The sequence below is a fragment of the Lagenorhynchus albirostris genome, chromosome 9, assembly GCF_949774975.1.
Source record: "Lagenorhynchus albirostris chromosome 9, mLagAlb1.1, whole genome shotgun sequence".
NCBI classification, from domain to species: Eukaryota; Metazoa; Chordata; class Mammalia; order Artiodactyla; family Delphinidae; genus Lagenorhynchus; species Lagenorhynchus albirostris.
Window position 1 is genome coordinate 71274437 of NC_083103.1, and position 14724 is coordinate 71289160.

Sequence of the window (14724 nt, forward strand, 5' to 3'; positions counted from 1 at the left end):
AACTTACAAGCATCCCTGGTAATGCTGCAAAGGCAGAAAAATCTGTCTCCAGATAGCAGGGGTCACTTATCAATTCCAAATATTCCCATGCCTCAAAGTACCCCTCAGCTTCCTTCAAGGATGGAGACTAAGAATCTCTACCTCCACTAAAGGCCTCTTAGCCATCTTCCCTCTGGCTCTTCACACTCTTCCCCTCCATTTGCGGGGCAGGAACTTCCTAAGTCTCCTATTTCATACCCTCCCCCCTCATAGACATTTACTGACATCACCAATGTATCATGTACTGGGGACAGTGTTGAAAACAGATTCATTTTCTTCAAGGGACTTATGGTCTAAGGAAGATGCTGGATATCTAAGTATCTCATAATAGTAAAATGCGGGACTGAAAGGATATACAGGACGCAATGGAAACACAGAAGAGAACACAAAGCATAGAGCACAGATGCAGAAGTGCTCAGTAGCTGAAAATATGAGCTGCAGGGTCACAAGGACTTGGTTTCCCGCTTAGCAAATAATTCAAGCAAGTTACTTAACCTAATTTCTTTCTTTATAAAATAAGGTAATGATATCTTATTAAGACCATAGTAAGGATAAAAAACATGACCTGTAGAAAGCAATTCGTACTAAATACTTAACTGGTAGAAAGCGCTCAATGAATAGTATCATGGAAATACAAGAGCACCCTTGTCAGAAAGGAAAACAGTATGAAATCAGAAATAAGGGTCTCCTTTTAAAAAGGAACCCACTAATTAAATTAAAATGAAGCAGAGCCCTTGGCCCTAAAAGTACTTTTCACTCAGATGTACACTGTAAAATGTCTTCATTTGACTAAGATAACTAAACGTATAAACTTTTACACGTAAAAAAAAAGTTTTAGTTAACGGACGAATCACTGAATACTAAGCACAAATATCAAGGGGAAAATTTTTTAATACATATAAATATGTACATATTATACACATACACACACACACACACACACACACACCCTCACACACATGCATACGTGCATCCTGTGTAACTTCTGATAGATTCAAGCAGAAGACTGGCCCAAAGCTTCAATCACAAAACCAATTCCATCACCAGTATTTTTCAATGTAACTGTTAGCAAAGCACTGACCCTCGTTGACTCTGTTGGTTTGCTGGACTGTTAATGGAATTAACATTACTTTATTGTCAATCGCACCAACACTGGTGGTATTTCACAATAAAATTCAAGCACTAAATGATGCCAAAAATATAGTTATACTCCTCTTAGTTCTCCTGATGTAACATTTCAAAATCCCATAAAAACATTTCTAGCAAAAGTAAAAAAGTGTGTCTGAAAATTAGGGATGCAGATAAACATACCAACATTTTACACTCTTAATTCAAAACAACCTAGAAACAAGTCACCTATCTTTCCATATATCCTAGTAAACAATGCCTCCCGAGGATTTAATTTCTTTTATTTCCAGTCATTACTGACTATAATCATTACAATAAGATTTAAATCACTTGCCTTATTTAAACTGCTTCACTCCTACTGCTAATTCAATTTTTCTTCAGTATTCCATGGAAAGAAAAGGTTCTTTCCAAAAAAGTATTCTCCTGTAAGTAATGTCCTGAACACATACATAGCATGTTTGCCCAAGAACATTAAAGAATGTATTCTACGTTCTGACTGTGAACGAGCTTTTCTAGAAATGCAAATTTTGCTGTCAATACTTACACAATGGACTACAGTGCATAAGCACTGTTCATGCTCTATTAGTCATTCTTTTGGAAATTTTATTAAAAAAAAAAAAGGGCCTGCAGTGTGTATAATGCACTTAGGATACAAAAGACGTATTGTCAGAATATTTGCAGGATCTCCAAAATAGAAAAACAACTCCCCCAACAAATTAATTACAGCTTATAGTAATTATTTTTTTAAATGCTACACCAGAAACCTGAATTTCTTAACTTAACCAATCTATAGTATAAAAGAGATGACATAAGTGATCTTACCATCATGGCATCTGATTGACAGATGAGAGCCTACATTTTGTATTCTTCTGAGAAACAAAGGAGATCTGAGCTCTGAAACAGCTGGTGCAGTGCATGTTGGCACTTAGTCTGGAAAATTCCTAGGTTCTGAGGTACACATGACCTTGGATACAGTTTAATTTGTATTATTTTATTTTCAGGTCTATCAACTACATTTCCCTAACTAAAAGTTAGGGCATATTACTTGGTAATGCAACAGAAAGTGTGAAAAACCAGGTTGTATAGAAATGGTTTACATACATGTTTTTCTTCTGCAGAGTATTATTCCTTCAAAGATCTTATCTGGAAATATAAATAAATAGGTAAAAGCCAAAGTATTCTAGCCAAAATGAGTGTGTCCACGGGGAATGGGATGAGAATTGGACAGGAGGAGGGACTTTCAGTCCCAGCACCAATCCCAACACCCTCAGCAACTCCTTAAAAGAGTTTCTCAGAACCCCCTCAAAAATCCTGATTCAAACTCTGATGTGAGCTGAAATTAAAACTCACATGGATTCATAAGTAGCCTAGAGAGGAAAAATTAGCAATTTAGCTGGGAAAAATGTGGCGCTAAACTGAAAGTTGAAAGAATAGAGCTCAAAGCACACTACATTGAAATTGCATTTCCTTTTAGAAATGCACACTTCCATCCAAATTGAAGTATAAGGGCAGAAACACTAAAAAGAGGAGAGTTGACCTATTCTGTAAATGCTTGCTCAACAAACACTTTTAACTGGACAAACAATAGAAAACACACGGGGAATTCATGCTTTGATAAATGACCTTGCATGTAATTTTCTCACTCCATCATGCAAATCTGAATTCATTATTAAAACCATGAAGTCACATATCCATTCTTTAGGCTATCTAGACAGACATTTTGTTTTCCCAAGACAGAGAAAAACAAATTATTACTATTAATTGGTAACGACCCCATCAGCATAATGAGATATTACTTTTCTGCACAAACTTCAGTCATGTAAGTGAACAGGTGTTTTATTTTGTTTTGTCCTGCACTCACTAAAACGTTTTGTAGGAAAATAAGAGCATTCAACGTCTCTTCCTCTTCCTAGCCTGGAATGGTTAAATTAAAAATCTAATGTATTGGCATCATTCTGTGATTTATCCCTTCTTAATTTTGAATACTATTCTCTATTTACCAGATTAAGCTGGTTGTTTTTTCTTGCTTGTTTATGCCTTTTTTTCCCCTATCTGTATAAAAAGGATGAGGAAAACATCTCTCTTTTAAAGTACTTTTAGAATAATAATACTTAACGTTAGTATAGCCTTTTACAAATGTCAAAGAGCTCTCATACACATTTATCTTCCATACATATTACCAACTCTGGGGCTAGATTGCCTGGTACTAAATTCTGGTTCTACCACCCTGTTGTGACCTCAGGGAAGTTACTTAACCTCTCTGTGCCTCAGATTCCTCATCTATAAAGTGGGGATAATGATAATTCTTATACCTCACGGGACTGTTATGAAAATTAAATGAATACATGTAAAATAGTTAAAACAGTGCCTACTACATGGTACACACTACACAGGCATTAACTATTCTTTTAAATTATTGTCATCAGCATAAGTCACCATATTTAGGTCTCACAACGATTCTGTAAAAATAGGACAGCAAGTATCATTTTACCCTTTTTCCAGATAAGGGAATCAGGCTCAGAGAAATCAAGGGACTCATCCAGGGTCATAGTTAAGAAGTAGAATCCGAACTAAAAACCACAGGCCTAAGAAAGTATCAAGGAATACAATGAAGGAATTATACTGCGTGATAAGACTCCTTTTTAGAACCACCATATTTACAATTTTAAGTCTGTGGTTACAAAAAGAGCAAACAAAAATATTTCATGGGAAGAAAATTTTAAATTACAAAAATACAACTTATTAGAAATGAATATGTGATCTTAAAATGTCTTTTTAAAAATCTTACAGTTAAAACATGTCCCAAAATTTCCGGAAAATTGAGTAATAGCGTTTTATAGTTAAATTCAGTCGTTAATTTGAGAATTACAGAATATTTCAAAGAAAATTGGATAACGACATTTACTAATGTAAGGTGACAATTCAGTAACTATCAATATACCATACACAATACAATATAAAACACATACAACACTAAAATTAATTCAAATACATATAGTTCAGAAAATGCTTTAGAATAATTTAGTCCCTCAGAGATATTGTGAATATCAACTACAACAATGGAGTATCATAAATATAAATGACTTCAATTATTTAAGGTCTCTGGCACGGTATACAAAGTATCAGCTTCTGTACAAAGCAAATAAAACCACTCCTAATAATAGCTTATAGAATACAAAGGAAAAAAAACAAAGTTTTAACAGTAACCTGTTCATACTATTTATCAAGCACCTACTATTTGCAAAGCACTATGCTAGCTACCCATCATTCAAAAAGGAAATCAGATCCTTCCTTTTCAGAAGCATAAAATTTAAAGACCAAGTAGGGATAGTGCCATGGGGGGAATAAAAGGTTTTTTTCCTCTTCCTGGACTACCAGGGGTTCCCCCCAACCCCAGTGATTTCAAAATCAGAACCAGTCATATATCTGACTAAAGATGAAGAAACCAACAGTTGATGTTCTTCAGTTATTTTTTTTAGTTACTTTTTTCAGGAACAGCGATGAACTGCCTATGATTTTATATATATACGCTGTCTGGCCTAATAAAACCCACAACGTGACTTGAAGTCTAGGAGTCAGCAGATCACTTCTGGCACTAAATATCTCCATGACTTTGGAGAAAACACCCCCAACCATTCCTGGCCTTCTAACACTTATGGTGCCTTTGGGTAAAGTTATTAAACTTCTCTAGGTCGTTCCCTCAACTGCAAACTTATAGAGCTGTACTAGAATCCAAAAAGTAACTGGATCGGTGGGGTTCTCACTTTAAGTAAAGACTCCTGGGCCCACTCCCAGTGATTCAGAATGTCTGGCCTGGAACCCAGGAAGCTAAGTGTTCACCAAGCACCACAAGTGACTGAGATGTGCAGGCAGGCCTCAGCCACACTTGAGAAATTAACTACATGATCTCTAATGTACCAACTGCATAAAAAGATGACATAACAAGATGACATAACTTATTTCAGAAACAAGGTCTTAGGAATTCTGGATCTAGCTCAATGTTCAGGACATAATCTATGTTAAACAAATACAGAGAGTAAGAAAGGAAGGAAGGGAGCTGGTAAAGACAGAAGGGAAGGCAGGGAGGAGGCTAGCTAGCTTACTGGTCATAGTTCTGCCAAGAAACATAAAGAATGATAGTAAAATTAAAACTGTGCAAAACATACATCAGCAGCTAGAAAGCGAAGACCTCAGTCTCTACACACGTACAATTTTAAATACAACATAACCCCCTGTGAAAGTGCAAAGTACTAAGGAGAAAAAAGCAAAAAACAGTACATGGAAGCCAAAAGAATCCTAATGGAAAATTACTGATGACTAAAACTTAGTGACTGTTTTCCCTAGGTAGAAGAGAACAGAATTTTAAGAACTAGGACTTGGAATTGGGACTAAAGTTTGAAGTTACTGGTTAGTCATATGCATAAATTGCATTTGGGGTAATATATGAATTGCAGAAATATTGTTGGCAATATTCCCTTCTATCCATTTTTTATTTCCATTTTCCCATTCACTTACATTGTAATTTTTGAGATGTTTTATCTTCACTTCTGATGATCTTCAAATGTCAATGGCTCTTAACACATTAACTGTAAACAAACACAAAGGAACTTAGGGGAATTCAGATATTTAAGGAACCCTACAGTAAAGTATTCTAAAGTATTCTGTGAAGCCTACAGGGGAGGGAGGGTTGGGAAGAGGCATCATGTTTACTTGCTTTTTTATTTCTCTGATGTTCAAAATGTAAAACTATTCTTCTGAATGAAAATGATACTATCCTCTTAATCATCAGGCAAAGAAAAAAAAATCCTATTTTCTGTCAGAAGAAAAAACATTCAAAGCTAGAGAAAATTCTCTCCAAAGATGGACATTCTGAATTCACTAATGTATTGTGTACCTTATCCTTCTGCTCAGCAGTACAGCTGGTCAAGGAAACTCATTTCCTCATCAAGACAACCCAACTGACCTGCCCTGGGACTGCCCTTAACTACCAAGTTTTGCCCTGGAGCTGGGGCACCAGATCGTCAGGTATGATGAGCTCATTACAGCACAGAGACTCTGAAATTAAAAATGACTTGGGTTCAAATGTCAAACTGCTCTCCCTAATCTTCAGTTTTCTCATCTGTAAAATGGAAACAGTAATACTGTTTATTTTATACAGTTATGAGAATTATATGAGAAAATGCATATAAGGGATTTACCACTATGCCTAGCATATAGTAAGCACTCAATAAATGTTAAGTGCTATTATTTATATTATTATTATTGGGACTGTTGATATTAATACTATTAATTGTTTACTACAACAACTTTCTACCACTTGAAAAGCAAAGCTTATCTCAGATGTTCATATTTTTAGGTACTGCCTTTGGTTAAAATGGAAGAGTATTATCCAATACTAGTAACAGAGGACATTCATATCATATTAAAATTTTATTTTTGACATTTGCTGCATTTCCCGGCTCAACTCAAGAAAATTAAGGCTCATAATCACTAGCCCATCATCAGCCAAAGTTATTACACCTTTTGCTAATATACAACCTCCTAACAAAGGCCTAGGTGAACAACTATTCACTTGCTGTTTTCAGTAATGGCAATTCTGTTAAGGACATGGATATATTTGTAACCCATGCCTATTAAACCCTATGAGCCCAATGAATAATGCTGTATCAACCCAGAAGAGACTCTTCTACCCTTCTCTACTTATCCCCAAATGATTAAACTCCTCTGTTTGACATTACATGCTTAAAATATTAATATTTAAGTTAGATGACACAAAAATGCATAAAACACTGAGTTCCCTGAATTTTCAATCAAACCTTTAGGTTGAAGATGTAAAAATAAACATAAGATACTGGCAAAAGCATTCATAAATTAACATAACCCAAAATGGCCTGCTTTATTTCTCTTATGAAGACCAAAGATTTTGAACTGAAATGAGAGAAAATACCTAAGTGTGACCTGATGCAATATTCTAGGGGGAGATACAACACATGGATACATGGCTTGGAAATGAACGCCAAACTGCAGAGGAGTAATCAGTGTAGGCCATCATCCTCATACGAACACTACTTTACCAGGCAACTCCTTGAGCTCTTCAAATGAAATAACAGCTGATAATTTCTCATCTGATTTCTATTTGCCTTTCTCTTAATCACCTGGCAATTAATAAGTCTATCCCCTTTATGGTCCTAGATTAAGATTATAAAAATCTGGCCCAAGATAATATAAACAAAAAAAAGTAAAAAGCTTATAAACTCAAGAGTTTAGAGCATTCCAAGATACAGTTCTCTATTTCGGTCTGCTATGATATATCATCTCTTTCCAAGCATTTTCTATTATGGTCATTGCAGGCAAATCTAAGAACACCTTTGGCATAAATTAAGTGTTGTACACTCGAACTGAAAAATATTTTCCTTGCTTTAAGATGATTTATTTGTATACGTGGAAGAAGCTGCTGGCTATCTCCAATACCCATTCTCTCCTATTCCTTAGAGATAGACCTCCAATGTCCAGCTCAGAATAAAGCCTCCCAGAAGAGACTACATATCCTAGCCTCCGTTGTGGCTAGGTATGGCCATGGGACCATGATCTGGCCAACTGGATGTAAGCTTAAAGGAGGTATGTGACTTCAAAAAAAGTATTCTTTACATAGAGGAACATGCCTCTCTTCTTCCCTTCCTCCTTCCTTTCGACTAATGAAGATCCAATGGGTAAAGCATTGCAATAGCAATTTCAGTTTTTGAGCTAACACTGGAATGTAACATACACTAAGTCAGAAAGAGTCTGTGTCCTTGATACTTTATATCCACTATATCAGATCTGTATTAACTATCTCCGGGCTTTTACCGTGGGGGGGAAAAAAAACACAAAATTATCTGTTTTAAGCCACTGTTAGTTTGATTTTCTGTTATACTCTAAACCTAAATCCTAACTTTAAAAAAATAATAAAGAGTTTTCCAAGTAAGTGTATTTAGGTTTTTTGAAGTGTATAGGTTGAAACATTTTAAAAGTTAATTTTTATTATATTGAAAACATAGCATTTGCCCTTATTTAATCTAGACTAAGAAGTACCTAAAGAGGTCAAGAGTTAATCACATCCAGTAAAGAGTCTTTGAAAGAAGGAAAGTTCATCAGCAATTACTGCACGGGTACTATGTACTTGGCCAGGAGAAGAATTGTGAAGCTTGCTCATTAGTGGTCTATAGTGATGACAACATTGGTACATATAGAGAAACACATTAAGAGGGATAAGCACAATCAGTTCTGTGTAATAAAGCTATAGGAAAGGGAATTGAGGTTATTATTTTCATTTAGAGGGCATCTTCTCTAGTCCCTTTAATTTTAAAAACCTTGTATCAATCTTTTCATTTTATATAGTTCCGCTTTTAACCTGACTTCCTGTGGAATGCAGGCTTATAAAATCACTCCCTATCCATATCACCTCTCAATAGTTTTAATCCTACCCACTGATTTAACTAAATTATAGAGTAGGCCAAGAGATGGCAAGTGCTTTACCTATTCAAAACTAACTTCCTTTAAAAAGAGAAAATATTCTATACTAATCTAGAGAATGGTCAAGTCCTGAATCACATGCAACCTTTGTCCCTGATGAATTTGAATACAATGGCATTAACTGGCAGCTTTCCAAAATAAACTCACTGCTTACTGAACATCTGTATCTGGGTTATTTCCTTCCCTTGGACATAATCCTTTATTGGTTCAGGTGATGGCCTCCTGGAATTCTTTATAATACTTTTTTAATATGTATGTTACCACTAATGCATCTCACCAAGGATCTATTTTTAAGAAAACCCTAAAACATGTATTCTTGATTTGGTGTTCTTTCTTGTAGCTACGAAAGAAAAAAGCTCAGGAAATTTCCAAAAAGCGAGATACAATAAATCCACAAGAGATGACTTTTACCTCTCACTACTTCAGTCAGTATTTTTACAAAAGTGCTAAGTAACAGGCTTATAGTAGTTCTAACACAGACCTTAATCTAGTCCATTTCAACTAATATTGATGGAGTTACTAGGCAACAATCAGGAAAAGACCCAAGACAATGGTTCTCAAACTTCAGCATGCATCAGGATCACCTGGAGGTCTTATTAAAATACAAACTGCGGTCTCCACCCCCAAAGCTTTTGATTCAGTTAGACTTGAGGTAGGCCCAGGAAATCTGTATTTTAACAAACTCCCAAGGGATGCTGATGCTACTGTCCTGGAACTACTGACCTATATTAATAGAAGACTATTGATGATAGCATAAGGAAGAAAGAATAAAACATACACAGGACCCAGTCTCAGCCTTAGTATTAACTTGTATACTTTTGATTGGTAAGTAATTTAAATGTTCTTCCAGAAAGATATATACAATTACTGATTAGTTCACAAGAATAGTGGATCTTATCTAACAGAACTTTAAGGTTCTTTTAGGGTCCTGTTACAATGAAACCCAAAATAAGTAATTTTTAGGCTACCAAAATGTTCAATGTCTGATGCAAGGTGTTAGTAACAAGGCCAAGGTTGGAGATTCAACCTATTAGCTTCACTTTGTTCTGTAGCTATAGTTTCTATCACCAATCAGGCCAGCTGCCTCAGAAGACATGCCAAGAGTCAAAAGGAGTATTGGTAAGAATGTGTGATTGGATACAAATCCATCACCACTACTGAAAAAACAACCTAAAAGGATATTTCCTATTTACATCACCTCTAAGTAACCTTGGGGCTGAAACTAGAAATGAGACCTTATGACAAAATGTATTTTAGAAATCTTAAAAACTCTCCTACCTCTTCAGGCTGTAAGTACCATCAAAACTCATAGAAACAGAAACCCAGGTTCTACTGTTTTCGAATGATGATAATTTTAAGGAAGACATGCAATTCAAAAATCTAATTAGTTGGAGCTACTTTTTTGATTACATTATGTGCACCTCCCCTCTGATTTTTTTTAATCTAAGTTAAACGTAAATACAGAATGCTCATAAATACTAATGAATATACAGACTAGAAATCAACTGATAACCCAAAATCATCTGAGACAAACAAGTGGTACCCAGAGTAATTAGAAAATGAGGATATATATATAGGATGAAAGAAATATACATTAAATAAAATGACTGAAAAAATAAATTAGAGAGAAAGAGACCAAAGTAATCGAGACAGATGGAAAATCCAGTAGGCTAAGGAAACAATGTTGTGAAGACATACAGGAGTGGGCACAGAAAAGATAATGCAGCCAATAAAATAGCTCAGGGTGTCAAGAGGCTTCATGCAAGGGTAACTTCCCAGCTTGAACCTGAAGTTGTGACTTTACAGGCCAAATCCACATAAGAAAACCCTTTTTAATTCTTTGAATAGAAACAGCAAATAAGACAAGTGGGGTGAACATTCAGTCAACATTTCTTTATTCAATCATTCACTGAGCACATATTCAGCACCAGATATATTAGCATGTGATTATGCACCGTAAAGAGTAATCAAAGAAACTAACTTAAGCAGTACATTTTATAACAGTGTACAAAATGGAAAACCAGACTAAGAAGGCAGAATAGTACCAATATAGTATCAAATTCTGCTGTATAACTTCTACAATTCTAAGGCTCAGGCCTACCCTAGCTACCATATCCAGCCTACAGTGTTGTTTTATCAATATCCTACACAAGAATCAGAGCAAAACCAACAAGAAGAAAATTATGGAATACAGCCAGATAAACAGTGTGCTGAAGTGAATTTTTTCACAACTCTCTCTCTCTGTGGGGCAGAACATGTGTGATGAATGGACAATAGCAGGATATACAAGAGCTGCTGAACAGCTCACTGAAGTAGACAATACCAAGCAGGACTCACCAAAGAAAATTACTTTTTTTAAGGATGCAAGATGATGTAATTCCTAATCATATACAGCTGATTAGGAAACTGCTATGTGAATATCATATTAAGAATGAAACTGTTCTTCTGTGACCAAAGATATCAGGCCTATGATGACCTAGAAGGCAAAGCTAGAGCAACGGCAATTCTGAGCTGACTACAGATTTATAGATACATACATAGGCAGTAGATATATAAATATCAAGATTCAATATATGCTTAGTGTGAACTACAGATCTCACGAGAGCTAGTCACCCAACTTAAATGGAGTGTCATTTTCCAAAAAACAATGGGCAACCACATAGGTTACAGTACTATTTTTCAGATTTATATTCTTCCTACTTCCCAGAAGAGTGTAAAACATTTTATAAATTAACACATTTAAACATAATATTTAAAATGAATTCATCTAACAGAAGTACTTGAAGAAATTAAAGATGAGTATATTACCAACTTCAGTTATAAATCTGACTTAAGTCTTTTGCCAAATTGAAGATGCATTAATAGTTTCCATTTTCAAACAAATAGGAAATATAATTTTTTGCATAAACAATTTTCCTTGGAACTAAACTCAGCAGAAATTTGTTAATCGAATGTGTAAAAGACAATCTGTAACACACTGAACAGTATTATTAACTATTATTCTACAGGAGATATCAAAACAATTTCACAGGGCAATTTCCTAATTGAAAATTTGAAAATGAAAATTTCCTAATTGTATAAAACAAAAGCATAACTACAATTTAAGGGTGAGATTTCTGCAAAAGGCTGAGATAATACAGTTCAAACACCAATATTTTGCTTTATTATAGGCTAACAAAAGTAATAAACTTAATCTGGGTAGCCACTTAACATTGCTTTTATAACCACAGTTGTCCACCCCCGTCCCCCATGTACTAGAATCATCTGTGACTGTTACCCTAAATTAAGTTTAAAATTAGGCTTTCTAACAAGTGTCTACAATGCAGCTTTTCTATAATGTTGATTAAAGAGAATACCACAAACAGGTGTAATGATTCATGAAATAAAAGATATGAAAGAATTTAGCAGGGTGGACTGTATACAGTAGACAATCAAATGTTATTTTTCCACCTTCTAGAGAAGAGGAATAAAAGCTGGCATTTTCCTGTGAAAGTAGAGTCATACTTATATTTTTGTCTGGAGGGGATGAAGCTAATATACTCTAGTCAAAATTCAAGGAGTTCTTAATTTTCTCAAATTCATATGTAACATAATGTTTCATTAAGAAGTTAAAAATATATATATATAAACTTTAAAGTTGCTGGACTTTTTTTTTTTTTTTAGAAAGTAATTGTGCTTAAGTGGCACAGGTAGGTACATTAGTTTGTAATACTAACAGACATTTATTTAGTGTAATTGCAAAAATTCATAACAAAGGTTATTATCATCAAGTATTATCATTAAAATAAAGAATTTTAGAGCTCCAAAGGACCTAACAGGTTTTCTAGATCAACCCCCTTATTTCAAAAGATGAAAAAACTGCAGACTGGAAAGGTTAAATGATACAGGCCAAATCACTAGCTGAGCCTAGGACTTTAAAAGAGCCTGAGCCTCCTGACTTCCAGTAATTTCTTTCTAACAACACTATGCTGCCTCCTGTGGTTCCAAATCCTCTCCCTTGGATGAGATTACTAGTTGCCTCATTTTTGTTCTTTACATTCTATCCTGAGCCATAGTTGTCATTCGTAATTCTCCCATAAAATTGTAATTTTCCAACCTGTTTTCTGAATGATTTTACAGCTGAGTGTAAATCCCCAGCTTTCTAAATTTCCAAGTAATAAACATAAACTTAAAAAATACTTAAAACAAATGTACACTGTACATAATCAAACACAAAGAAAAATTCTTCTCTCCTGGATAACTCAATATACAAATTAAAAAAAAAAACATTTATTAAGCACCTCTGACAGGCAGGGTCTCTGTTTAATGCTGGTGATATGAAGATGAATACGATCCTTGTCCTCAAGTAGCTTATAGCCTAGTAGAGAAGACAATTAAACCAACAATTACACTGTGCTTGTTAAGGACTCTGAAAACAGTGTGGGCAGGTTGCTATGAACGCATTTACGAGAATCTAATTTAGAACGGTGGGATCAGCTAATGATTTCCCAATGAGATCCCGAACAGCCACAGGAAAAAAAACGGCAGTATCACCCATATCTAGCAGAATCCAAAGTGAATTAGAAGACACAGAGCAACTTCAATTTATTCACAGGAAAAAGTGAAAATAGTGTTTTCACAGCGGTTTAGTATCTAATAACTCTCTAATAACAACTAGACTATTTTTCAATGGAAAAGAACCTGATTTCATTGCGGCCATATAACAAATACAGGTCTTCCAATTATTTCTTAATAAAATTTTAAATCATTATTTTAAAACCAAAGGAAAAAACTGCGTCTGAAACACGTGTAGTTAACATTCACAACAGCTCTCTGCAAAGCTGCATAGTAAAGTCCTCCTCAAAATCCCATCTGGTACAAGAGAAATAACCTGGAGAACCGGTAGCCCAAGAAGGAAGAAAACTACCACTCATTAGTTACTCGGGAATAATGACTTTCAGCTGCAAGATTCAGACCAGAGAAGCACAGTGGTGGGTATTTTTACTTACATTTTAAAGCAAAGGGGGGGGGGGCGGGGGTGGAGATCAGAATGTAAGGAAAATAGTAAAAGAGATAAGTGAAGCGAAGGGAAAGAGACGAAAGAGTCGGCAAGAAACCAAAAAGCAAAGACTTAAAGACGAATGGAGAAAACACTGGAGGATGATTCTGGAAAGAGTGGTCAAGAGAGAAAGGCAGGGAGGAAATGGGGGGAGGGCTATACAAAAAATGAATTAAGAAGTAATGAAAGATTAGAGAATGTAATGAACCGGGGCTTCCCCAACCGCGGATAAAACGACCTCGGAATACAAAAGGTAGAGGAGCCGAAAAAGAAGCAGTGAGTTTTAACCTCCCCTTTCCCAGCCTCTAACCCCCAGAGAGGGAGAAAGAAGACGTTCCCAGTCCTAGGGAAGGAATTCCGGCGCAGTCTTCTGGAACCAGAGGCGGCGAGCTGGGGCACCATCCAGCGAGGCCCCGGCCCCTCTTCATCCCCCTCGGACGCTGGGCAAGGCCCTGGGCGTCCCGGTTACCTGGACAGGGAATCCACGCTGGGTGGCCGTGCTACTGCCGGCTGGGAGCCAAGACTCTCGCAACTCGAGCTCTTCTCCATGGCGCGGCGGAGGCAGCGGGAGAGAAAGCCTGCAGCGACCTCCGCGGCTGCCGGGCTGGAGAAACGGAGGGCGGAGTGCGACTGGCAGGGGCCGCGGTCAGGCCCGCGCCGGCCCAGGAGGGAGACCGGAAGCGGCCATGTTCCCCCAGCTTGCACCGCGCGCGGGGGCTGCCGGGGAGCCGGAGGACCCCGCGGCGCCCTCAGACGCCCGCCTCCCACGCGCCGTGACCTCCCACGCTGTGACCCCCAGCGCTCCCACGCGCCGCGCCAGCTGTGTCCGCCGTGCCTCCGCTGGTCGATGGGAAAGTGAGGGGGCGGCACCGGAGGGGAGGGGATTCCGTGAGGCAGGAGGGACCAGGGCTGCGGAAGGAGGGGACATTTTAAAAATAAGAGAGAGGAAACAGGGAATGTTACGAACGAGCGTCTCAAGAGAAGAAAGAGACAAGGACCTTAAGGAC

At 36.8% G+C, this 14724-nt stretch overlaps 1 protein-coding gene across 1 annotated transcript in view; it reads right to left on the reverse strand.

Annotated features, from left to right (window-relative positions):
- MTMR2 (myotubularin related protein 2) overlaps positions 1–14449 on the reverse strand; it is a 102399-nt gene extending 87950 nt beyond the window's left edge. The window contains exon 1 of the mRNA XM_060160260.1: positions 14187–14449. Coding sequence (XP_060016243.1) covers positions 14187–14266 — 80 coding nt within the window. The 5' untranslated portion in view covers positions 14267–14449. The remainder of the gene's footprint in view (positions 1–14186) is intronic.
- Positions 14450–14724: the final 275 nt, after the last annotated feature.